At 39.2% G+C, this 26,438-nt stretch overlaps 1 protein-coding gene across 1 annotated transcript; it reads left to right on the top strand.

Moving 5' to 3' along the window:
- VCAM1 (vascular cell adhesion molecule 1) lies at nucleotides 290-14,587 on the top strand. The gene is given in 8 exon segments (NM_213891.1): nucleotides 290-450; nucleotides 1,003-1,243; nucleotides 1,246-1,280; nucleotides 3,302-3,613; nucleotides 4,879-5,145; nucleotides 7,653-7,919; nucleotides 9,875-10,141; nucleotides 13,653-14,587. Coding segments are annotated over 8 exon segments (1,614 nt in total). The 5' UTR covers nucleotides 290-386; the 3' UTR covers nucleotides 13,814-14,587.

The following is a 26,438-nucleotide window of genomic DNA, read 5'->3' as shown; positions in this document are numbered from 1 at the left end:
GCATTACTTCATATCTTTCTTGCAAAGATATGCTTTGGGAAGGAAAATCAGGAAAAGATTGAATTTTATAGACTTGGGAGTGTTTTTTCTTTTTCTGGGACAGAGACAGGAGTTTCAGTACTGAGAGCAAAGGAAGGGGTTAATACTGGCCTTGGCTGGCTGTCAGTTAAACTTTTTTTCTGGCTCTGTCCGGGTTTCCCCTTGAAGGGATTTCCCTCCGCCTCTGCGCTTCTGCAACAAGACCCTTTATAAAGAGCAGACTTTCTATTTCATTCCTCACTGAACCTCACTGGCTTTTGGAGCTCAAGACTCTTCCTGAGCACTTTCAGGGAGGACACAAAGAAGGGTTTTGGAACCATTGTTTCCTCGTCACACAGCAACTTAAAATGCCGAGGAATATCGTCGTGATCTTTGGAGCCTCAAATATACTTTGGATGGTGTTTGCCGTTTGTAAGTTCTCCTTGATCTGTTCCAAATGCTAGCATTGCATTTTAGCCCTGATTTTGGCTTCGGTCAGTTTTGCTATGGTGGTGAAGAAAGGCACTAGGGTTTTTAAAGAGCAAGAGGACTTAATTTAACCTAACTTTCACTGTGCCACTGAGTATTGCTATCTACTGGTTCACTGTCATAGTTGAAGCTGCAAAGTTGATGCTTTTTGTAACCTTTTTTTTTCCATGTCAAATGAGTGAGTAATTGGAGTCCATCTCTAGGAAGGTCTATCTCTTTAGTTTCCTGTACTCGATAATGACATTGGACTTGGCTAGTGACAAAACAACTCTGAGCAATGGGTATCGAGGTCAGAAGTGAGAGTTCTCTTAAGTGAAGGTGATTTCAACACCTTCTTTTGGCAGCAGCTCCAATGCTGCCTTGTGTTGGTCCAAAGCAGTTTTAGGAAGGCGATCAGCCAGGTTGTATTTTGAGTGTTCTACTGGAACAGAGAAGAAGCAATAGGACCGTAAACAAACCCGTGGTACGTTTGGGTTTCTCTTTTTGCCTCTGCAGCTCAAAATGTTAAAGTCGAGATCTTCCCTGAAGACAAAATGATTGCGCAGATTGGTGACTCCGCTTCCCTGACTTGCAGCGCACCGGACTGCGAGTCCTCCCTGTCTTTCTCTTGGAGAACTCAGATAGACAGTCCTCTGAATGGAAAAGTGAAAACTAACGGGACCAGATCCACGCTGGTCATGAATCCCGTTAGTTTTGAGAATGAACACTCCTATCTGTGCACAGTCTCCTGCGGGAATTGAAAGGGGAAAGAGGAATCCAAGTGGAGATCTACTGTGAGTACTTTAGAGATTATTTGATTTTCTCCCCATTTTGCTTTAAAATACGTTTTTTTTTTTTTTTTTAAAGTAAGGTTTTAAAAGAATAACAATTAAGTATGGTATTCATGTCCAGATTCTTGGTTAGAGGACAAAGTGCACCGAGAAAGCGAGTGAATCTTGCACTAGACCAGAAACCCAAATCTTGGCTTCTGTTTCCAACTCTGCCATAAACATGGTGGCCAACTGTAAGACTCAACCTCCCTGGGCTTCAGTTTTCTTAGCCATAAAATGACGTTCTTCAAGGTTCTTTTTATTTTATCAAAATTTTTTCTAGAGCTCCCCTGGTGGTGCAGTGGAAACAAATCTGACTAATATCCATGAGGACGCAGGTTCGATCCCTGGCCTTGCTCAGTGGGTTAAGGATCCGGTGTTGCTGTGAGCTGTGCTGTAGGCCGGTGTCTATAGCTCTGATTCAGCCCTAGCCTGGGAACTTCCATATGCCATGAATGCAGCCCTAAAAATAAAAAAAAAAAAATTCTATTTGATTATTTCTATATTTTGTTAAATGGCGTCACCCAAGGCATATGGAAGTTCCTGGGCCAGTGATTGAATCCAAATCTTTTAGCCCTCGCCACAGAGGATCAAACCTGCACCTCTACAGTAAGCCAAACCGCCACATATGGATTCTTAACCCACTGTGCCACAGTAGAAACTGTGGATTATATCTTTACATATTACTTGTCCGTGTGTCTAAATGAGTCATGAATCCCATCCTTCAGGGATTTTCCATTTATCTATTCTTATGCAATTTGGTGCTTAAAATGAGTCTAAAGATTAAGCAAGAGGTCTAAATTAATGAGCTTCTGTACAAGCATTTTCCCATTAGACAGAAGGAAAATATCTGCAAATAGTTCCCTCATTTGACTTTGGCAGAGATGAATTTAGGAAGTTTTGTTTTTTGTGTTTTTTTGTGCCATTAAATCTTAAGGCTCAACCACTCAACCTCAAGGATCTTTGTATAATGAACTAGATTTGCTTTGTGAATGTGAATGAATAAATACCCCTAGTTTACCAGCCTACCAACATGTATCCCAAACCATTCTCATTCCAGCAAAGAAAGGCAGCAGGAGGAGTGAAAAAAAACAACCTGAAATAAATCACTGCTCTTTCAAAAAAAACCTGGAATCCTTTATAGCCATCTCTTCATGAAAACCTCAATTGATTGTCTTTTATAACTTTGTTGCTTTGCTTCTGCTGTAGGAGCCCAACTTTGTTCACTAACTTTCACTGATTCTTCAACAAGCTCATATGCTGCTAATGCTTCCCAAGAAATTGTGCCTGGCCGACTGCTTTCAATTATGCTGGTTGAACATGCATAGTTTATGTCTGTGTAGCCTCCTGAGCTCCTTGAAAGGCCCCCTTATGTAAATACAAGGGAAAGTAGAGAGTTCTTATAATACCTGACGGCAAACTATGTGGGTCATAGGTGCATTTCTTACAGAATATAAGGGAGAGAATTATTGGTGGAAAAATGAAAAACTCTCTCTGTCTTCACATGGCAAAACATTTCCAGTTCCTTTGCCTCTCCTCACAAGTACCAAATAGTTGAAGATTTAAAAAAGATAAATGAAGACCCTTCTGGCTTTAAATATCTTGCCAAAAATTTTTTTTTCGAGAATATCTGTCTTTCATTATGTTTCACAGTCCCTTCTCCATTCCATATTTGATTGTAATATTCTTTAGAGTTGAGACCTTTGTATTCTTCTTAGTTCACAGTCTTGAATCAAGCCAACATGTTACCACTGTGAAGATTTGCAGTGAAAAGTAGCCTTGCGAAGACTGAACTAGTGGGTTCCCTAACACTAAAAAGTGCAAGTGGAGTATCAGTTAGGACACTGAATTAGGCATTTGGGGAGGCAGTGTTAAGACTGTAGTTACAAGAATAATAGATTTAGTTCACATTGCATTAAATTGGTGAGGGACATTGTACAACATGAACAAAAAGTCCACTTGTATATATTCATTTGACTTTGCAGCTTTCCCCAAGGACCCAGAGATTCACTGGAGTAGCCTTCCAGAAGTTGGGAAGCCAGTTACAGTCAGGTGTCTGGTGCCTGACGTTTACCCGGTTGAAAAGTTGGAGATAGAATTACTGAAGGACAACCATTCCATGGTGTCCCAGAACTTTCTGGAGCTTATAGACATAAAGTCCAAGGAAACGAAGAGTTTGGAATTTACCTTTACTCCTACCGAAGAGGATATTGGGAAAGCTATTGTTTGTCAAGCTACATTAATCATTGATGGTCAGCCCTCAGTAAAGACAACACCAGAAAAAATGCAAGTCTACAGTAAGTACTTATGTGTGGTCTATGAGGATTTGGTTTGGATGCATACAGCAAAAAACTCAGCAGCTAAAGTCAAGAAGGAACTTGTTTGTAGTTTTTACACTATTTTGAGTCATTGAGAACATAATAGTGTCAACCTCATAATGCAATAAAAAGAGCACAGACTTTGCTTAAGCTCCAGCTCCTTTAACTGTGTACGTGAGTCACTTAATTTCTCAGTCTATCAAAAGGGAATAATTCTATCTGATTGGGCAGTAGTTTCCTACTAGGCTCAACTGACAAAATGTTTTTAATCATGTTTTGTAAACTCTTATAATATGGCTTGAAATATTGAAGTATAGAGGTTTTACAAGATGCGGACTTATTCTGCGTATGTGTGTGTGTGTGTGTGTGTGTGTGTGTGTGTGCGCATATGCATAGGCTCACCTGTACCCACGGCATGATGTAGGAGAGGGGAGGTGAGGTTTGATTTTGCCATGCTCCCTGAAACTCCTGGGGGATTTGGGGTAGTCTTATAATCCCCAAATTGTGTAGGAGTGGACTCATGGTGCTTTGTTCTAGACTAAAATGCTATGGTCTGCTCCAAACCCCCTACTTCAAAGGAGCATTGCCTGCTGTAGCAGGTTTAGCTGAAAGGGAGGGAGATGGAAAGGCTTTTATTAATGTTTTGAGAAGAATAGTCAAAATAGGAGATATTTTCCCTAAGGAAGATAAAACTCGGAAACAAGAGCTATAATTAAGGATTTGAAAGACATTCATGTGGAAGTGGGGTTTAATTTATTCTTTAGCAGTAGAGGACTGAACTCTGGCCATTGTGTCAAATTTAGTTACAAAGAGGAAGATTTCAGCTCAATTGGGAGAATGTGTTCTAATACTTAGAGCTCTCCAAAAATCAAATGGACTGTGTTTATCGTAAGGCTGTGGGTTGCCTCCCACCATAAGTGTTGAAGTTGACTTTCACAAGCACTTGGCAAGGATATTGAGCCCCAACTTCAACCTTCCCTGGGAGATTGACGCACATTATTCCAAGGGTCTTTCTTAACTTCTGAGTATTTATGGCCAAACATCAAAAGAAGTAGCTCCACCAAGTTAGTCAGAAACTGGATTGACTTATTTTTATAACTCAGCCATTCTTTGTTTCCTCTAGTTCGGCAGGTAATTTAGACTAATTCATGAAAGCATGTAAATACATTCTGTGAGAGAAATACAGTAGTGCTGTGGGATCAAGATGATGCTTAGCAATTGCTCATATTGTGCCATCTTCTCAGTCTCACCCAAGGACCCAGTTATATCTGTGAATCCCTCCACAAGCCTACAAGAAGGTGACTCCGTGATGATGACATGTACCAGTGAAGGTCTACCAGCTCCACAGATTTCCTGGAGCAAGAAATTAGATAATGGAGATCAACAGCTCCTTTCTGGGAATGCAACTCTCACTTTAATTGCTATGAGGATGGAAGATTCTGGAATTTACGTGTGCGAGGGAGTTAATCCGGTTGGGACAAACAGAAAAGAGGTGGAATTAACTGTTCAAGGTAAGGAGAACATGAAAAAGGACTGATAAATTTCTATCTTTCAGATTTGAGCCATAGCGAATTAGCTTCAATACCAAAATTACTTTGTTAAGGTTTATTTTTTAATTAAATTAAATTAAATTAAATTTTTTTGCTTTTTAGGGCTGCACCTGTGGCATTGGGAAGTTCCCAGGCTAAGGGTCCAATTGGAGCTATAGCCGCTGGCCTACACCACAGCCACAGCAACGCTGGATTTGAGCCGAGTCTGCAACCTACACCACAGCTCACATCATGACAGGATCCCCAAGCCACTGAGCAAGGCCAGGGATCAAACCCGCATCCTCATGGATCCTAGTTGGGTCTGTTAACTGCTGAGTCAGCAAGGGAACTCCTGTTAAGCTTTATAGATGATCCATCTGATAGTCATGTATTTTAGCACAATTACATATTTATTTTACTCGCGTTTCTTGAAAATCTTTCCCGCCAAAGTTTCCATGACCCTGCTTCTCTTTTCTTCAACATTCTTGCCGTTGCCTTATTTCATAATCTCTCATGTGGACTCTTGAAAGATGTTCTTAATAACATTCATTCAACAGCAGCTATGTTCCAGGTACTTTACACATGTTACTTGTAGTCTTCAAGAAATAACTCAAGAGTAAGCATTTTATATCTGTTTTACAGATGAGAAATAGTGTCTCACTGACATTAATAAGAACTCTTGTTTATTGTATGTCTATTATTTGCCAAGAATTTGCTTTCCCCTTTAAAAATGTTGTCTTTTAGTCCTTACTAGTGCCTTACAAGGTGAATAAAAATTCAGACTCAGAATAGTTCACAATTTGCCTAGAGTCACATAGCTCACTAGTGGCATTTACTATAACTTCAACATAGGCCCATCTAACCCCCAAATCTGATTTTTCAACTACAGCTAATTGTCTTTAAGTGATCACCCTGTTATCATTCTGTCCCCAACATAATCATATGCGCTGCTACCACAGTTATCTACCTGAACCACAAAAAGATGCACATTTTCTATGACTTCAACCAAATCCTAGTTGCAAATCAATTAAAATTCACATTTCTTAAAGTAGTTACCAAAAAACTCTTCACAGTTTAGTTAGAAACTTCTGTTTGGTGAACTCATGCTTCTGCTTCTGCTGTTCCTTCAGCTCAGAATCAAGATCAACCTGATGTCAGCCTCCCAATTCAGATTGAGTCAGGCAAAGCTGGTTGTTGATCCCTTCATGTACATCCAGCACTTCTCATGGACTTGTATGCACTCCTGTTCAGTTTAGCATGTATTAATTAGGAGCCCTTGCCGAGATCCAAGAATTGTGCTTGTGGCGAGGGGACAGACATAAAAAGTTATGGGTTTGCCCTGGAGGAATTCCTAATCTAGAGATAACAGATACGTAAATAGATAATGTAGACATTCTTTAATAAGAGCCAAAATAATATACCTATTTAGTGTCTCTCCTTTAAACTGTAAGCTCCTTCAAGTCAAGGACTATGTGTGTGTATGTTTTAATACTTGGCTGCCTGGCACATCATGGGTGCTTAGTAGATACTGAATGAATAAATTGCAAACATGAGCAAAACAAATTTTTAATATATGAAAACATGGAGTTTAAACTTGGAGGACAGCAAAAATACAATTGAAACTCAGTCTCAATGATGAACCAGTTGGGTGTTAGGCAGCATTCTCAGGAAACCAGGAAAAAATATTACACTAATAAAAGCATGTAAAGCTCATCTTTCATCCTGGAATAACTCCACCCCATAATGGGCCGCGTCCCATTGCGTGTGGAAAGGAAATGCGCTGTAGGGTTAGGGAGTTGCTGTTTTGCATTTTGCATCACAAGATACTAACAACCTTAAGCCCTGAAGAGACAGTTGAACTTTCAATGGACCTTTGTCACAAGTCACATGGTGACACACACGGACATCTGAAAACTCTTAGGTGGGAAGTAGATCTGTTTTCCAAACCCTCCATTCTCACACCAGCATAGAAAGAATTTAGAAAGTCTGCTTGCTGTTGTGAATGATCTTTCTCTTTCAAAATCTGATAGTACCTCAGTTTATTAGGTAATTTGAGGAAAGCATTCTTAACCCACGGTGCAGGTTGGGGGCCAAGCCCGTGTCGCTGTAGAGACAATGCTGCATCCTTAACCTGCTGCACCACAGAGCGAGCTCTCGACTCCCCTTCTTCATAAGCAATTCACATGGTTCGTGATCATGTTTAATGGACTATAAATGTCAGTACACACTATCATTGACCGTCCGTTCTTTGGTAGCAAAAGCGTTTCTTTAGAATTTGTTTCCTTAGAAAATATCCATGATATGTGCATATTTGACTTCACTCTGTATCTGCCAAAGTAAATGGGGACAGAAACCTCCTTTGGTGAAATTGTCAAGGTTTATGAACTGCTCTAATGCCTGAATGCATAGCCCCATTTTGAAATATTTTTTAAACTCTTTGGAACTCAGGGTTTAAAGGGTCAAGCTAACAAGGGTCCCTGCCTTTTCAGTTGCTCCCAGGGATACGACCATCTCCGTCAACCCCTCCTCCACCCTGGAGGAGGGCAGTTCTGTGAACATGACCTGCTCTAGTGATGGCTTTCCAGCTCCGAAAATCCTCTGGAGCAAGAAGCTGAGGGATGGGAATCTAGAGCCTCTTTCTGAGAATACAACTCTCACCTTGACATCTACAAAAATGGAAGATTCCGGTATTTATGTGTGTGAAGGGATTAACCAGGCTGGAATAAACAGAAAAGAAGTTGAATTAATTATCCAAGGTAAGCTAAGCAGTTAAATGAGTTACTGTTCCTAGTCTTATTTTGATTGTGTTATTGGCTTTGAACAAATCCTCTTTGAACACGAACTTTTCACTGAAACAAAACACAATGAGCTGTTTTGAAGAGCTCATGATAGTTCCTTTGCATGGAAAACGCCCAATGGTTTTCATGAACCATTCTAAGTCACTTATCCTAAAATTCTCTCAACCTCAAGTGGAATGTTAGCTCCTAGAACTGTGCCAAGAGTTCCAGTCACACTTAGGCAATGATTGTGGTGTTGAAATAAGGATAGAAAGGATAAAGATGTATTTGGAAATTGCTTAAAATTAAAGCCACCTTATCTAGCTCACAAGATGCCTGGTAGTATTGACTTAGAAGCTAAGAAAGCACTTAAGCTTTTTATAAATTCTAAGACTGAGTAGCAGTGACCTGTGCCCTCTGGTTTATCAGTTTAATAGCATAGAACCACTAGAGTGGATTAAGTTAGCATTTCCAGACTCATTCTTTCCAGGATGGAGAGGCAAGACTGAGAAGAGAACAAAACAAAACAAACAACAACAACAAAAACCACACAATTCCCAGGTGACCAGTTGAAGCTGTAGGCAGTTGGGAGCAAAATCATGTAGTAATCAAGTTGGACTTCCCTCATTCCTTCTCTCTTGAGGTTCAAGGCCTTGTTTTCACTATGGCTATCTGTTCCTCTCTTACCCTTTGGTATTATTTCTGCAAAGGTATTCGTGATTTTCTAGTTACCTCGTCTCAATAATAATTTGTATTTTACGCTGCTATATATAAAACAGATTACGGAACAAGGACCTACTGAATAACATAAAGAACTCTACTCGATACTCTAATAATCTCTATGGGAAAAGAATCTGGAAAAGAATGGATATATTGTATCACTGATTCACTTTGCTGTACACCTGAAACTAACACAACGCTCTAGGTCAACGATACACCAATAAAATTTAAAAATAATAATAATAACAATTTGTATTTTAAAGGGAGAATCTTGAAGGGCAAATGCACTACCTGAAAGGAAGCCCTCAGGATGTAGCTCTGAGTGGGGGAAGAGTGTCAAATGAGGTCATAAAACAGATGAACTTAATGGGCATCTCATGATAAAAGGCTGACGCAGTACCTTCTTTCATGGGTTCCGTGCTAACACCAAGGTTGTATGTCAGGTACTTAGGCCAGGGCCTGGCACTTAATAAATGGTAATTGATGCTGTTAAAGACAGAACCATCTCTATTTTTTTTTTTTTTTTTTTTTGTCTTTTTGCCTTTTCTCGGGCCGCTCTCTTGGTATATGGAGGTTCCCAGGCTAGGGCTCTAGTCAGAGCTGTAGATGCCAGCCTACACCAGAGCCACAGCAACATCCGAGCCACATCTGCAACCTACACCACAGCTCACAGCAACGCCGGATCCTTAACCCACTAGGCAAGGGCAGGGATTGAACCCGCAACCTCACGGTTCCTAGTCAGATTCGTTAACCACTGAGCCATGACGGGAACTCCCAAGACAGAACCATCTCTGCACAGCTTAATTTCTTCACCTGGGATAGTCCAGCTCAAAACTCAGAAGCCTGTAAAGTCCTTTATTCTTAAAGAAATATTTGCACAACAGTGTGACCAGAAAAACCAATTCTTGTCCAGTCTGAAATCTATAACTATTTTAAAACACCTATTCTTTGGCTAGGCGAGAAGATAAAGAATGGTATTAATATAAAGAATTATATTAAGGGATATGAGAGAACCATGAGAGATGTCTTTGTTTATGAAAAGCACGATCATTTACAACCACCCAGCAAATAACTTCTTTCCTGGCCCCTTGAAGCATTTAATGCCAACAGTCAGTGCAGACACCATCTGGACAGTTATTGTTTCTGTCATTAAACTAATAAGGAATTGGTTTAGAGTTCACACAATCAGAGGTGTCTTTAAATTCTCTCTACAGCTGCTCCAAAAGATCTACAACTTACAGCTTTTCCTTCTGAGAGCGTCAAGGAAGGGGACACTGTCATTATCTCCTGTACATGTGGAAATGTCCCCCCGACTTTGATAATCCTGAAGAAAAAAGCAGAGACAGGCGACACGGTGCTAAAGTCTACCGATGGTGCATATACCATCCACAGGGCCCGGCTAGCGGATGCAGGTGTATACGAATGTGAATCCAAGAATGAAATTGGCTTGCAATTAAGAAGTATAACGCTTGACGTGAAAGGTGAGTTAGTTGTGTGTGTGTTTAAATTATTTTTTATAATAGGTCAGAGGTTTGGTGGATTGTAAAGAATTTCAAGGACTAGATAAATTGAGTTGGCCAAAAATGGAGCCGAATCCCATCTTGATTATGGTTATTTCTTAGTGGTTCCTGGAATAATCCTGCACAGCTGCTGTATCCTATGGAGTTTAGCCAGGAAGTTGACATTAATCACGGGTCAGTGTAGAATTCCCATTTGCTTTTTTAAATGTTGACAATTCATCATTGGTCTCTGAGGTCTTGTGTTTCCTAAGCATTTAAACATATTTTCAAACCCTTCCTTTTCCTGGGGATTTTAAGAAACTAAAGACGTAGAATTGGCACACGGAAAAAGGAAGTTTCTATCCAGGTCCTTTTCCTTCCTATCCGAAGAGGGTGCCACTCTCTGGACACGGAGTAACTGCCCATCTTCTGGACTGACACTTTTCATGGTGATAATTGAGAAAGGCAATCTTAATGCTGAAGCACACAAAGGAATCTCTAGACTACAGAATGGCCTCCTTAGAAAACCCAAGCCTCTTGTCCATCCTACCCTATTCTGATGGGGGCAGAGAGGGAGGGGGCAGTGGCCCCAGCAGGGAAACTTCAGGACCCTCTTAATCTCCTAACCCCTCTTGGAGTGCACGGAAGGATCTGTGGCTTCTATCAGCAGAACCGGAATACGTCAGCCGTCACTACTCTGTTTCCCACTCCTTGAGGGCTAAGGAGCTCCCACTGTGTGTTGGAAGCCAAACCGGGAGTGAACAAGACTGCAAACAAATATCAGCTCTAAAGAGCCTCTGGCACTGGACTCTCAGTGTTAGCCACCACTTATCAGTAGAGAAAACTTAAACCTAGGACAGAAAATAGGTAAAAATTTTACTCATTTGACCAAATTACTCAAGCTTACAAGCCTTATCATGTTTTCTGTCTTCACGGTAGCTCCTCAAAACATGAAAATATCAATAGACCTCTCGAGAAACGTTAAAGAAGGGGAAAATATCACAACTACATGTAAAACATTTAGTCATCCACCTGGAATGGTTATCCTGAAAAGAGGTGATCTGGCCAATGGAGTGACTATGTGCTCAAAGAATGGAATATTTACCTTGTATCACGTCACTCAAAATGACATAGGGAGGGTGTATAATCAGGGCTTCTAATGAGGTTGGGGATGTTTCTGGATGGACTGAGATCTCAGTGACGAGTAGGTCGACATTAATTTATTCCTGTTTAATCCTCGATGCCTCCAGGCCGCCTTTAATTAAGCCTAGCCCCAGGAACTTGGACTCCTGACATTTTATTTATTTATTTATTTATTTTTTGCCTTTTAGGGCTGCACCTGCAGCATATGGAAGTTCCCAGGCTAGGGGTTGAATCAGAGCTGCAGCGGCCAGCTGACGCCACAGCCACAGCAATGCCAGATCCTTAACCCACTGAGTGAGGCCAGGGATCAAACCTGCATCCTCATGGATACTAGCCAGGTTCGTAACCCACTGAGCCACAATGGGAACTCCCTCCTAACATTTTATAATTCTCTTTTAAAGCTGCTTCTCCACTTTTTAACTCTTTTCATACTCTATCGCCTATTTTAATTGCTTTATGAAGATAAGTAGCTTATATATTTGGCATTTTTCACTCAATTGCGTAAATGAATAATTAAAACACATTAGGCACTCAGCTAGAAATTCAGACTCCCAAATTAAATGTGGTTAAAAAACTAGAGGTGAACAGAGACAAAAATTTGACATTTTTTCTGGGAACTTTGAACTATTATCCTTTTATTTAGTTGACTTTTAAAATTAATTTTATTTTGTTTTACAAATATACTTGCTTGAATGTATTCCAATGATAGAACTGGTTGGGAGTCTTTAGAATTTTCAGTGTTTATACAGCTAATAGAAAACTGCATTTGAAGGTTTCCCTGGGAACCAACTCAACAGCAAATTTGCATTTTACTGTGATGCCTGAGGGGAAAACCAAAGGCAAAAGATAATATTTATCAAATTGAGATGAAAACAATAGGAGCAGAAGTACCACTGCCCAGCATGTAATCAATTTTGATGCTCAACCATAATTATGATAATGGATATCCCATTAAAATACTATCCTTATACTCTGACTAGTCCTACTCTAGCAGAGGAAAGTAGAAAAATAAGGCAATTATCATTATGCTTAGAGTGCAATGTTTTTAACTTCAGTAATTCAAATAAATGAACTTCCCATCCTCTGACCCTAGTGATTCTTTTCTTCTTGATTGACCTCTAATGATTAGAAACTTCTAGAGGGGAAGGCAATAATCACCAAAATCAAATCATTTGTCAAGCACTGAGACAATATATATAGATACACCACTTGAGGAAATAATATTTTTGCGGTCCTATGATACTGTGCAAATATAAGTGTAAACAGAGGTGAATGTCCAGTGAACACCATGCCATCTTCTTCAGACGTTCTTATAAGGTTAAGATGTTAAATAGGTATTGGAGTTTTCAGATGATATTTCATAGAATAGGAAGAGTACTGGTTTTACATTTTTTTGGTATACTTTCTAGACCCACTTTACAACTAAATGACAAAAATGACAGGATGTAGAAAGAAAAAAAATGTATTCAAAAAATATTTATCAGGTGCAAGCTACTTCAAGCAGTGAGCCAGGCACTAGCTCTTCAGTAGTGGATCAAAAAGAAAATAGATACATGTCTTTAAGTAATATACAGTCTGAGGGAGGAAATCAGTTTTAATAGATAATCATACAAACAAGTATTTAATTATAAGCTGTGATAAGAGCTGTAGAGGGAAAATGTAGTAGGTTATAAAGGAACATTACAGTTCCTAATTTAGACTGGGGAAATGTGTATCAGAGAATGCGTCTCTGAGTAACATTTAAGCTAAAATATAATGCTAGCCCAAGAACTATTATCGAGAGATGATATAAATGAAGGGGAATGATGTATGTTAAGATATCCTATTTCAGAGATATAGAATACAAAGTTTTCTTTATGTACCTGAAAGAGCTGTCAGTAAGAATTCTTTTCTTTCCTTTTATATGTAGTGTTTGACTATAATGATTACACTCTAAGAGTTACAAGGATTTTCTTAGAGAACTGGTTAGTTACTTGAATTCATAGTGATCAGAGTCCTAGTTCTTTAGTATATATTTATGTTTCCTAAAACAAACACTCGTCTCCAATTCTACCTCTTGCAAATAAACCCTAAAAACGCACCCTTCCTTCTAATCTGCAGTTGAACCTCAATCTATGTGAATCCAAGTTTGTGCAAGTCAACAACTGTCATCTTCAGACCCACAGCAACTACTAACTGATTATTTGGATAATTCAAAGAAATATGCATTTGGGGTCTTGTTGGTCCTTATCATTGCTTTGATTCACTTCTCTTTAGAGAACTAGTTGTACTGTTAAAACATGTAACTATTATTATTAAACAAATTCTTTTTGTACCAGACACTAATTGCATCAATTTTGTTATTTTCCAGGAAGAGAAAGTAACAAGGACTATTTTTCTTCTGAACTTCTCGTGCTCTATTGTGCATCCTCCTTAATAATACCTGCCATCGGGGTGATTATTTACTTTGCTAGAAAAGCCAACATGAGAGGGTCATATAGTCTTGTAGACGCTCAAAAATCAAAAGTGTAGCTGATGTTTGAAGTGTTCAACCAGAGACATTATTTATCAGTTCAAATCCTCAATACTGCTCATCATTCCACAAGGAAAACAACAAGCTGGGAGTCCAGACTTTGAATGCAGTGAACTCTTGGAAAGACATGGCTGCCTATGCCCTTGCGGTGTGCACGAAGCCAAAGGAAAACGGCTTTCTCAAAAATAGGCACTACCCCTGAGATATGGTGACTGGGGTGGTGTCATGAAGTGTATGTACAATAACGTGATTTGTATATATGTAAAATAAAATTATGCCATAGGAAGATCGCCTGCAATATCAGCCCTCCATAGTCACATTTCTAAAATTATCAGTGTTGCTTGGACTGATCGTTATAACTTAATGCATCTTAATATGACTGGCACTTTTTAATATTTTATGTCATCTTTTTAATATTTTGTTACGACTTTTCAATATTTTATTTCCTTTAACAATATTTGATTCCTATAAAGGTCATGGACAACAATTTCATGTTTTGTAAAGATGCCAGGGTTTTAGATTGTTACAGGCAAATGATAAACCAAGAAAGAACTGGGTTGACTTTCAGGTACTAAGCACTTCAACCTATGGTGTAATGGTTGACTGGATTTCTCCGGATGGTACTGCCATGGTACGGAGTTTTTTTATGATGTTGTTTGTTCATCAGACTCTTGTGTAACTTTCTCTATGTGGTCTAAAAGTACAACCTCTTTCGATTTTCTTTTGTAAATGTTTAGGGTTTTTTTTGTATAGTAAAGTGATAATTTCTGAAATTGAAAGAATTGTGTGTTTATTTACTATAAATTGCCTCCTTTAATCATGTTGTAGTTCTTTTCAAAAGGTCAAGTTCCAAGACTGATGCATTCAAACCCATCAGTCTTGGATATTTGATACTTGACTGGATATCTGGATATCTGGATAAAGATTTTGAAGTGTGGTCCTCAGATTACTTTTATCAGAGGACCTGAAATGGGAACCTGAAAAACATTCATATTTCTTGGGGCCATCCTACCCTATGGAATTGAAATATCTGGTTTTGTGACCTTAGAGTCTGTGGTTTAAAATTTTTTTTAATATGTTTTACCCAGGGAGTTCCGGTCGTGGTGCAGTTGTTAACGAATCCGACTAGGAACCATGAGGTTGAGGGTTCGGTCCCTGCCCGTCCTCAGTGGGTTGACGATCTGGCGTTGCCGTGAGCTGTGGTGTAGGTTGCAGAGGCAGCTCGGATCCCGCGTTGCTGTGGCTCTGGCGTAGGCTGGTGGCTGCAGCTCCAATTCGACCCCTAGCCTGGGAACCTGCATATGCCACGGGATCGGCCCAAGAAATAGCAAAAAAAAAAAAAAATATATATATATATATATATATATATATAAAACCCAAAAAGAGTGAATGTAGATGAACACGCTCATGGTCAAGGGCAACAAATGAACACCTGTGGGTACCACTGAGGCCAAGAGACAGGGCATTACTATCCTTCAGGGCCTCTTAGATGCCATTTGCTGACCACAACTCTCACTGAGGCATAGACACTATCTTGAACTATACATTAACCATTCCTTTTCTTTCTTTGGAGATTTTTAACTTATATAGGTAACCCTAAGTAAAAATTCTTTTCTTTGCCAGGTTTTGAATTTTGCATAAATATAATCCAATGGTATATTTGTAACTTTATTTTTTCACTAAAATTTTTTTGCATAACTAATCCATATTATAGTTAGCTGCGTATATTCCATTATAAGATTTTGCCACAACTTATTTATCCTTTCTACTGTTGATGGATATTTGGGTTATTTCCAGTTTCTGAAATAATAAAGCTTCTTTTTTAAAAAATATTTTTCATTAAAGGATAGTTGACTTACAATGTTGTGCCATTTTCTTCTGTACAGCAAAGTGGCCCAGTCATACATATATAAATACATTCTTTTTCTTATATTATCTTCCATCATGGTCTGTCCCAGGAGACTGGATGTAGTTCCCTGTGCTATGGAGTAGGACCTCATCGCTTATCCATTCTAAACGTAATAGTTTGCATCTACCAATTCAAAACTCCCAGTCCATCCTACTGTCTCCCGACTCCCCCGCGGCAACCACAAGTCTGTTCTCTACATCTGTGAGTCTGTTTCTGATTTGTAGATAGGTTCCTTTCTGCCGTATTTTAGTCTATACATAAGTAATAGCATATGGTATTTGTCTTTCTCTTTCAGACTTACTTCACTTAGCATGAGAATCTCTAGTTGCATCCATGTTGCTGCAAATGGCATTACTTTGTTATTTTTATGGCTGAGTAGTACTCCATTGTATATATTACACCTTTTTTTTTCTGTCTTTTTAGGGCCGCACCCACAACATATGGAGGTTCCCAAACTAGGGGTCCAATCAGAGCTGTATCCACTGGCCTAAGCCACAGCCACAGCAACGTGGGATCCAAGACGTGTTCTGTGACCTACACCACAGCTCACAGCAATGCCAGATCCTTAAACCACTGAGTGAAGCCAGGGATCGAACCCGCATCCTCATGGATGCTAGTCTGGTTTGTTAACCAGAGAGCCACAAGGGGAACTCCTATATTACATGTCTCTTTGATCCATTCATCTGTTGATGGACATTTAGGTAATTTAATGAACAAAGCTTCTATGAACAGTATTTTACACGCCCCTGACTAACATGGGTAAGAATTAACTTAGGGTGCAACAATTCCTCCAGAGTGTATACATTCTAATGAAATTGCTGGGTTGTAGGAAATGTACGCTTTCAAGTTTGTAAGGAAAGCCAAACTAGTTTCTGAAGTGGTTGAAATAATATATACCCCTGCCAGCAGTGACTAAGAATTCTCATTGCTAAACAGCTTACTCAAAATTTAGCATTTTCAATTTTATACCTTATGGGTATAAAATTATTTCCCATAATGGTTTAAATTTGCATTTCCCTGATTAATAGAGAGCTTGAACCTCTTCTCTTATGTTTATTGTTTCATATATTTTTCTCTGGATTTTTTATTGTTTTGACTGTAATGGCAAATCCAACCCCTTATGGTGGCTAGAAGTAGAAGTCAGAACTTGCCTTTTTTTTTTTTTTTTTTGGCTGCACCCACAACACACAGAAGTTTCTGGGTCAGGGATTGAACTTACACCACAGCAGTGACCTGAGCTAATGCCAGATTCTTAACCCACTGTGTCATAAGAGAACTCCCGAACTCAGTTTTAATCAAAGGTACTATGAGAAACACCCTCTAGAAATTACCTCGCTATTTGTTGTAGGAATGTTTTTATATTTTACATTTCTCTGTTCCACATTATGAGGATCCATATAAGAGATTAATTTTAGAATATAATGCAGGAAATCACATTTACCTTCAGAAATTCATTTTCTTCTAAATCATGACTAAGGACGCCTATTTCTCTTTCTTCATTGATCATCCAAGAGAGTCTTAGTCAAATTTCTATATCTTAACTGTAGCATCTGTGTGATATTTTATGGCCTTTTTTTTTTTTTTTTTTTGAGTACTATTTTCCCCCTTGGTTCCATCTATGCTAGTTTGCATTTTTTTTTCTGGCTTTTATGTCTTTTCCTGATATTTATATTTTATTAAACATTTGCATGTAAGATGCCACAAATATTTTATGGAAAGTTCGGAATATAAGGAAATAAAACCAAAAGTCAAGTATTTGGCACCAAAATGGTATCTTGGAAGCAAAGCATGAACAAAATAGGCTATATAATTCCTTTCTTTTATTTTTTTCTTTTTGGCCACGTCTGCAGCATGCAAGCAGGAAGTTCCTAGGCTGGGGAACAAACCCAAGGTGCTGCAGAGACGTGCTGGATCATCAACCTGCTGCATCACAGAGGAACTCCTAGATGAATTATTTTTTAAAATTTTATTGTATTTTTATTTTTTGCTTTTTAGGGCTGCACCTGTGGCATATGGAATTTCCCAGGCGAGGGGTTGAATCAGAGCTGCAGCTGCTGGCCTACACCACAGCCACAGCAACGTGGGATCCAAGCCTCATCTGCAACCTACACCACAGCTCACGGCAATGCCAGATTCCCCCACCCACCAAGCGAGGCCAGGGATCGAACCCACATCTTCACTGATGCAAGTTGGATTTGTTTCAGCTGAGCCACAACATTCACCCTTAGATGAATTCTTTATGTTAACTTACTACTCCCTATTGGAGAACAAGACCTATGGAATTGGTGAATAGGATAAATGTGTTTGGAAAAGACAAAATCTCTAGAACTTAGGTGTTGTCCATGGAGAAGGGTTCTAGATCAAGTAGAGTAGACAGGTCATATTTGGGGCACTGGGCAGAAATTGATGCCTCAGATTGTACTTTGAAGAATGATAAGTATACAGTGAAAGGGAATTTGGAGCTGAAGGAAAGCCTTGGTTTTTTCATGTCATTGCTGAGAAAGAACACAGATCTTTTGTGTTTGATGATAGACACTGTGTTGCTTGTGTGTCTGATGATCTAACCAGCACATGTGGGCATATAAATGCATCTGTCTTAACAGAGAAGCTTCAAAAAGGGCCAGGAACATCCTATTACTTTGAGCTTCTTTGCTGAGGATTTTAAAAAGTCCATTTACAAGGGGGAGATAATGTTGCATTAGAATGATTTTTTTCAAGTGAAAACATCATGGATAATCATATAGCAAAAATGTCCTAAATCACAAAGGCGGGTAAAGAACTGATGTCCAGAAAAGCTATTTATTCTCTCTAATATCGTGTAGAGAGCACTAGTATTTACAGCACACGCTTCTCGGTTGGACTAAAGAATTTTGCTCAATACATAATATTTATTTATTTTTATTTACTGTTATGGTGATAACTTTCTGCCACTTTTGGCTGCGTGGGTTCTGAGACAAGAGGGTTGTAATTGCTTAGACTAGGAGGTAAGAGCAATAAAGTGATATCAAGGCATTATTCCCATTAGGTTGAGCTACATGAAGTTGCCAGTTAAAACCTGTCCAATATCAGCAATTCAGAGGGTTTAACTTGTATATTAATTTTAGGTTTATATGTGGTATAATGCACCACCTCAAAATTCTATGGCTTAAAATGACAACCATTTTATTTATTATGTTTAATGATTCTCAGGTCGAGTAGGGTCAGATGCATGGGTTTGGGTTCTTCTTCTGCATGGGTTTGGCTGGTTGTCCAGGGGGTTGATGAGGTTGGAATGTTCAAGAGATTCACCCGCATGGCTGATAGTTACTGTTGGCGGTCAACTGGGAGCTCAGCTGTGGCTGCAAAGACAACCTTGGCTCTTTGCTTTGTAGTAAGGGTTTCTCACATGTTCTGGGCTTGGACATGTCCAGACTATTGTTTCCACAGCATTCTCTTTGTCAAAGCCAATTCACAAGGCCAGCCCAGATTCTGAGGGTTGGGGGTGAGAGGTAGCTCCCTGTCTTGACGTGTGTGGGAACATTATCTACAGAGTGAAGAGGAAATGCTGGGGCCATCTTTGGGGACCAGCTACCACAAAAAAGCATTTCTCCAAAGAATATAAGACAGATGAGTCTGGGCGATTTTTCCCAAATAAGGACACACCGTGATAAGTGAGTAGTATAACTGTGGATGCTTTTAATTCCTTAGTGTGTGCCGTAAGAATTATAATGCCCAAGGAGTTCCTGCTGTGGTGCAGTGGGTTAGGAATCCAACTGTGGTGGCTCAGGTCTCTTTGGAGGTTCAGATTTGATCCTCGGCTCAGCGAGGTGGCTTAAAAGGATCCAGCATTTCTACAACTGTCGTGTAGGTTGCAGCTGCAGCTTGTGTTCAACCCCTGGCCCTGGAGCTTCCATATGCCATGGATGCAGCCATAAAAAAAATCTAATGCTCAAAAAGATACTGTGATAAGAAAATGTCCAAAAATTTTGATTCATAATTTCAAAGGAGTCATAAGACATGTGCCCAAATAGCTATAATTCAAAAGAAAGTTGATGCATAGGTAAAGGTGGAACTGAGAGGGGAAAGACACTGGCTCTGGCCAGGAGATACTGAAAGATTTAGGCTTGGCTCCATGAAGGAGGTGCTATTCAAGTGCATCGCGAATCAATGCCTAAGAAGTCACCATAAGGAAGGGCAGAGACCTTCAAAGTGAAGGGGAAAGAGCGAGCACAGGGACGGAGGGAGGGAGGAAAGACCTTTGACTTCTAGGTGGAGAAGAGGCAACTGGTGCGTTTGGCAGAAATATGGGAGAATGCAAAAGGGTACCGCAGGAACTGAAGTTGGAAAAATGAGCTGTAACAAATTGTGGGAGGCCCTAAATGCTCAACTGGGGAGTCTGCGCTTTGTTCTGGAGTAAGTCATCCAAAGGGACCAACAGGATCAGGACAGTGCTTCAGGAGATCTGCGCCTCGTGTTCGTCTGATATTTTCTGTCTATATCTTTATCCCCTGACTATGCCCAGAGACGCTTCTCCCACCCTTCTGCCTTGAATGGTAATTTCTTTTATTTTTCTTTTCATTTGGTTTTCAGTTTTATTGAGGCATAATTGACAAATAAAAATTGTATTTAAGGTGTACAATGTGATCTCTTAGTGTGTGCATACATTGTAAAATGATTATCAAATCAGGAGTTCCCATCATGGCTCAGTGGAAACAAATCTGATAGCATCCATGAGGACACAGATTTGATCCCTGGCCTCGCTCAGTGGGTTAAGGATCCTGCATTGCTGTGAGCTGGGATGTAGGTTGCAGATGCAGTTCGGAATTGGCATAGCTGTGGCTGTGGTGTAGGCCAGCACCTGCAGCTCTGATTTGACACCTAACCTGGGAACGTCCCTATGCTGTAGGTATAGCCCTGAAAAGACCAAAAAAAAAAAAAAATTATCAAATGAAGTAAGCAATGAGATCCTGCTGTGTAGCACTGGGAACTCTATCTAGTCACTTATGATGGAGCCTGATAATGTGAGAAAAAGTATGTATATATGTATGTGTGACTGGGTCAATTTGCTGTGCTGTAGAAAATTGACAAAACATGGTAAACCAACTATAATGGAAAAAACAAAAATCATTCAAACAAACAAATAAGCAACAAAAAAAGATTATCAAATCAAGCTAATTAACAAATTATTTAGTTCCAGGGCTGCCACAGTAGTGAGAAGTGGGAGAACCCTTTTTCTTATGTGATATGTGTATGTAACGAGTATTAATTAGCTATTGGAATAACATTTTCAAAAAATATATATTTATTGGCCTGGGGACATGCCTATGTTCCACTAATGAAACAGTAAAATAATAAGTTAATAAAAACAGAATGAGAACTGTATATACAATTTGAAAGCATCGTAAAAATCTGAATGGTGTGTGTCTTTATGCCTCTACATGCAGAGAGGAAAAGAAATGCAAGTGTTGACACTGGCAGCGGTGGTGTGGGCATTTTTATTTTATTTATGCCATTCTCCATTTTCCAAATTGGAATGCATCACAGTTATAGTCAGAAAAGTCATTTTCTGGTGTGGGAACCATCGCCAGTAAGTCAAACAGTGACCAAGTAAAAATAGCCTCCAACCTGAACTTGAGACGTGAAATTCTCAAAGACCTATAAATATTTAGGGGTTTGTGATGCAGACAGAGAGTGAGCCAGCTGCTTTGGCTTTCTGCACATTTGACTGTTGGCTCCGAAGAGAAGAAAAAGGAGGGGAAAGTACTTGACCAACTTTTCACCACTAAACCGCCTCTGGAATTTCTAAATAAAGCCTTGGAAGGAGGGAAGAGCCTGCACAGCATCACTCCACACTCTCAGGGGCCTTGGAGTCCGAACGGCCCCGACACGCTGATGCGAAGGTACCGTGATGGTTTCCCCAGCTCTCCGCAGGTGCCTCAGGCAAAGGTTGACTTTGTGCCTCAGGAATCATTGGTTCACTCTTTCCCAGTTTGGCATAAGTTACTGCTATGGCAATTTGATAATACTTAATCAGATAAAGAAGTTTTGTTGTTGTTTTTTAATTTTATGGCCCCACGCATGGCATATGGATGTTCCCAGGCCAGGGATTGAATCTGAGCCACGGCTGTGACCTGTGCCCCAGCTGCGGCAATGCTGGATCCTTTAACCCACTGCAACAGGCCAGGGATTGAACCCTCGCCTCCACAGCAACCCTAGCTCCTGCAGTGGGATTCTCAACCTACTGGGCCATGTTGGGAACTCCAATATAGAAGGATTTAAGGAAATCCTAGAAAAAGATACAGGCTGTCTACAATTATTTGAAATCACTGTATTTGAGCAACTGAATCTATTAATTCATTTGATTCCATCAGAAATTTTCAAACAAGTAGCTCAGCAGTTTTGCCTACATTTTTGATATAAGAAAATTATTCTGCTGGACGTCTCTTCCAGTTTCACCCTTGCTAACCAAAATCTGCTCTTTGACCCTTCTTTCTGCCATGTAAATGGGACATGGACTCCTTTAGGATTTATCTGAATAAGAGTAATCCTAAGTTTTCAAGCTTTCTAAAGTTAAGAGATCGAACCTTACTTAACCAGGGATCGAACCTGTGCCATAGCAGTGATAATGCTGGGTCCTTAACCCACTGAGCCACCAGGGAACTCCAAGAGTCTTTTAAAAAGGATTTTTATAACTTTGTCAGGAAGAGCAAGGAGAAACGTCTAATAGCAACAGAGAAATTCTAGAGGATTAGATCGTTCTTTTTCCTGTTTCCTTTTGAAGAAATACATCCTCAGAATCTTAGGGTAATGATAGCATAAACCAACTTGTTATTTTTTCATCAATAAATGAGGCCAACATTAATGACGTGCAGAAGGAAAGAAGGACCTCGCAAGTTTTCTCTCAGCAGTGGTCCCATTGCTTCCAGGGTCAGGCCGTATCTGTTTTTCAGGTTCATCAAAGTTGGGGAACAAATCTCTGTTTGATGTGTCTGGCACATTTTTAATGAGACTGTATTAAAAAAAAAAACCTGATAACTAATATTTATTGAGAATTTACTGCATGCCTCTCCTGGATTAAGTGCTTTGCATGAATTATTTTATTTAATACTCACATCAATCCAGCTAAGTACTGTTATCTGACTGATAGGAAAACTAAACTAGAAAGCTTAAGTAATTTTCCAAAGGTCAGTAATTGATGGAGCTATGGTTGGCCATGGTTTGTCTGATTCTAGAATCTGCACCGTTATTCTCAACATGATGTTATTCTTAATTCACACACATGAAATAGACTTACACAGGCTTAGACATCTTTGAAGGACAGATGGCAAGCAACCTTAAAAAAGAAATTTATCTTGGGTCCTCCATTTGTTATGGGAAGAAAGAAAGGCTGATAATATTGTTCAGATAAGTTTTTGCTGTGTGTTTTCTGAAGAGCATAAAAAGCACAGATTACTTATGCTAAATATCCAAGTATCCAAGTTGTTCACTGGACACTTATCATCTTTCTGTTCAATTTAAAAGAAACACATGGGTTACTGTGTTTAAACGGCCATCTGCCATCATGAGTGAATTCTTGAGGAAATTGCTTTGGACCTGAAATACAGCTCATGTTTGATCTTTATGTATATTTGTACTTTTTGGATTTGGAAACTTTGAAAGAAAGAGGTTAAAAGTCAGCAAGAAGGAAAATGGCGGGGGCAGGGGGAGGAATGAATTTAAAGGCAAAATGAATGCTTTATGGTGTTCTGTGCTAGTGAGAGTAAGAAAGGAAGAAATAAAGCGGCCCCCAAAGACCCAGCCTGACACCAATTTGGTGCTATTGCTCCAAACGAACAAAAAGGCAATAAGATACCGATAGGAAAGAAAATCTAGTTAATGTGGGTTTAGCTAAAACTGATCATTTTGGAAAAGAGAAGCTTAGCTCCAGTTTTTGCATAGTCTGTCAAATAAGGACCCCTTCCAAAAAAAAAGTGTCTATGTCCTAAACCCTGGAAGCTGTGAATGTACTGCCTTATATGGTAAAAAGGCATTTTGTGGGTATGATTAAGGATCTTGAGATGGGGAGATTATCCTGGATTACTGAAGTAAGTCCAATGTAATCAGAAGTCCTAATGACAGGGAGATGGGTTCAGAATCATAATTTTAAAAAATTTAAAATTAATTCCATCTTAGTTTCTCTTTCTTTCCTAAATCCTTTAAATGGATACTAAATTCTTCATCCCCCCCACCTTGGTTTTATTTCTATTTTCTTTCTTTAATAAAAAGTCTTTTAAGAATATGTATATGTTTTCTTCTGACTTCATTGTTCACTATGGTCTATAGGTTTTGGTAGAATCTCTCTTCTTCCCTTCTTCCTAGGTAGGTTTGTTTTTTCACTTTTGATTTCTGTTTGATCCAAAAATTATCTAGAAGCATCAGTCTTAATTTCCAAGGAATTCCAAATTTTGGTTCATGCCACATTTAAACAGTATCCACTGTCTTCGTTGGTCTAGATAATGCAAAACAACAATAACATGAAATAACTGCTTTCAAAAAGGTGAGATTGAGTTATCTGCTTTTGCTGATGGTATGATCAAAACCCTACAATACCCAATGGATTTGAGTAATATCCACAACAATAACCAGCATTGATGGCAAAATAGTTGTATACAAGATAAATATTTAAATATTAGTAACTTGTAAAAATTTTAATAATAAATGGAAACAAGAAAAATACAAATGGAAATGAGAATATTTTCAAAATTGAAAAATACTACAAAATCATTAGGGAAAATTTGTCTTTACAGTTTATAAAGAAAACTAGAAAATCTTATTGAAAGACATAAAGTAAAACATTGAAAAGTATACAATTGGAGTTCCCATCGTGGTTCGGTGGAAACGAATCTGACTAGTATCCATGAGGATGCAGGTTCAATCCCTGGCCCGTTCAGTCGGTTAAAGATCTGGCATTGCCATGAGCTGGGGTGTAGGTCACAGGTGCAGCTCAGATCTGGCATTGCTGTGGCTGAGGTGTAGGCCAGCAGCTACAGCTCTGATTTGACCTACAGCCTGGGAACCTCCATATGACACAGGTGCAGCTCCAAAAAGACAAAAAAAGAAGGAAGGAAGGGAAGAAAGAAAGAAAGAGAGAGAGAGAAAGAAAGAAAGAAAAGTATACAATAAACATAGTAAAAATACAATTTATTTGGAAGGCAGCTATGCCCACCACTATACCACCAATGCTGCATGACAAACAATATATTTGCAATGTGTTTTTGGAATGCTAAGATAAAGCAGAAAATAAATATAAATAATACACAGAAAAGTTTATAAGGTGATAAGAAGAGACATAGAACCAAAAAGGAATATGGGCAAAGCATGTGAAAATTCACATGGAGAACAATTTCACAGAAGTTAAAATCAAAAAGACAAAAAATATGAGAATATGTACAAATTTAATAGTAAGGTTATCTCAGATATGTGATAATGAGGTACCATTTTCAGCTCATCAAAGATTAAAATGGGACACAAAATACTTAATGCTAAATGTGAGAAAAGCAGTACTCCCCATAGGTGGCTGGGAGAAATGCATATTAAAACCTTTGGGGAAAGGAATCTAGAGACATCTTTTTTTTTTCCTAATACAAATAACTTCACTCTTGGGACTCTCTACTATAGATATAAAAGCATCAGTACCCAAGAAGGCAGATATGCCAGAATATTTGTTGCAGCATCTTCATGGTGTAAAAAGGTAAAACTATATGTGTAATGTGTTCTCATTCATACATGCAGAGCGTGTGCCTTCCTGAACTTTTTGGTGCTTTGTTCTGTACCAGACACTGTGAAGTAAAGGGCTCCCACCTGCAGAAAACTCTGGTTGCAGCTGAGGAGCCAAGCATACAGGCACAGTTACCTGACAAAACAGAACAGGATGTTTCAGACCAGGGACCCTGAGCAAAAGGGGGGGAGAGCAGGAGCCAGGTGGACAGGAAAGCGTGGGAGTGGGGGTGCAGAGTGCTCCCTTCAGAGAATCACATCCCAATTACAAAGGAAAAAACCCCTGCTAATTCTTGACTAATCCCAGTGAATGGAGGTAGGTTGCCACGCAACACAGAAAGGGGAGCTTGACATGGACCTTGTTAAGGTTCTAAAACCTTTAAAATAAAAATGGTATTGGAAGTTTGCGTTAGTCAATGCAACAATTCCATTTGGAGTGGATAAGCAATGAGATCCTGCTGTATAGCACAGGGAATTATATCTAATCACTTGTGATGGAACACGATGGAGGATAATACGAGAAAAAGAATCTATATATATGTATAACTGGGTCTATTTTGCTGTACAGCAGAAATTAACAGAACACTGTCAAAAAATAAAAATCTTAAAAAAAAAAAGAAAGGAGAAAGAAAGTTATGCCTAACTAGTTTTCATTTTCCTTGAAGTCTCTAAAATAAGAGGAAAGGCAATAGACGTGATGAAGTCAGAATTTTGGCAGGGGTTTGATAAAGCTTCTTTAATTGTTTGGGGAGGACGCAGCACCGTTAGAATAACCAATTAAGTGATTACACAAGTGTACTGGGTGAACAGTTCAGTTGCCTAGAGGAATTATCATACAGGAAATCTCATCTGTGATAGGCACACAGATGTGTTTGTCGGTTGTGTGTGGAAAGGAACTTGCTTTGCATGCTAAAAAGTAAATCAGCATGGATTCAGTGTTCGCCATGGGGTATCGTCTCCCTCGCTGGCATTCGGATGGT

The sequence above is a fragment of the Sus scrofa genome, chromosome 4 (genome assembly GCF_000003025.6).
Source record: "Sus scrofa isolate TJ Tabasco breed Duroc chromosome 4, Sscrofa11.1, whole genome shotgun sequence".
NCBI classification, from domain to species: domain Eukaryota; kingdom Metazoa; phylum Chordata; class Mammalia; order Artiodactyla; family Suidae; genus Sus; species Sus scrofa.
Note: the sequence above shows the minus strand (reverse complement) of the source record. Positions and strands in the feature narration are given on the sequence as shown.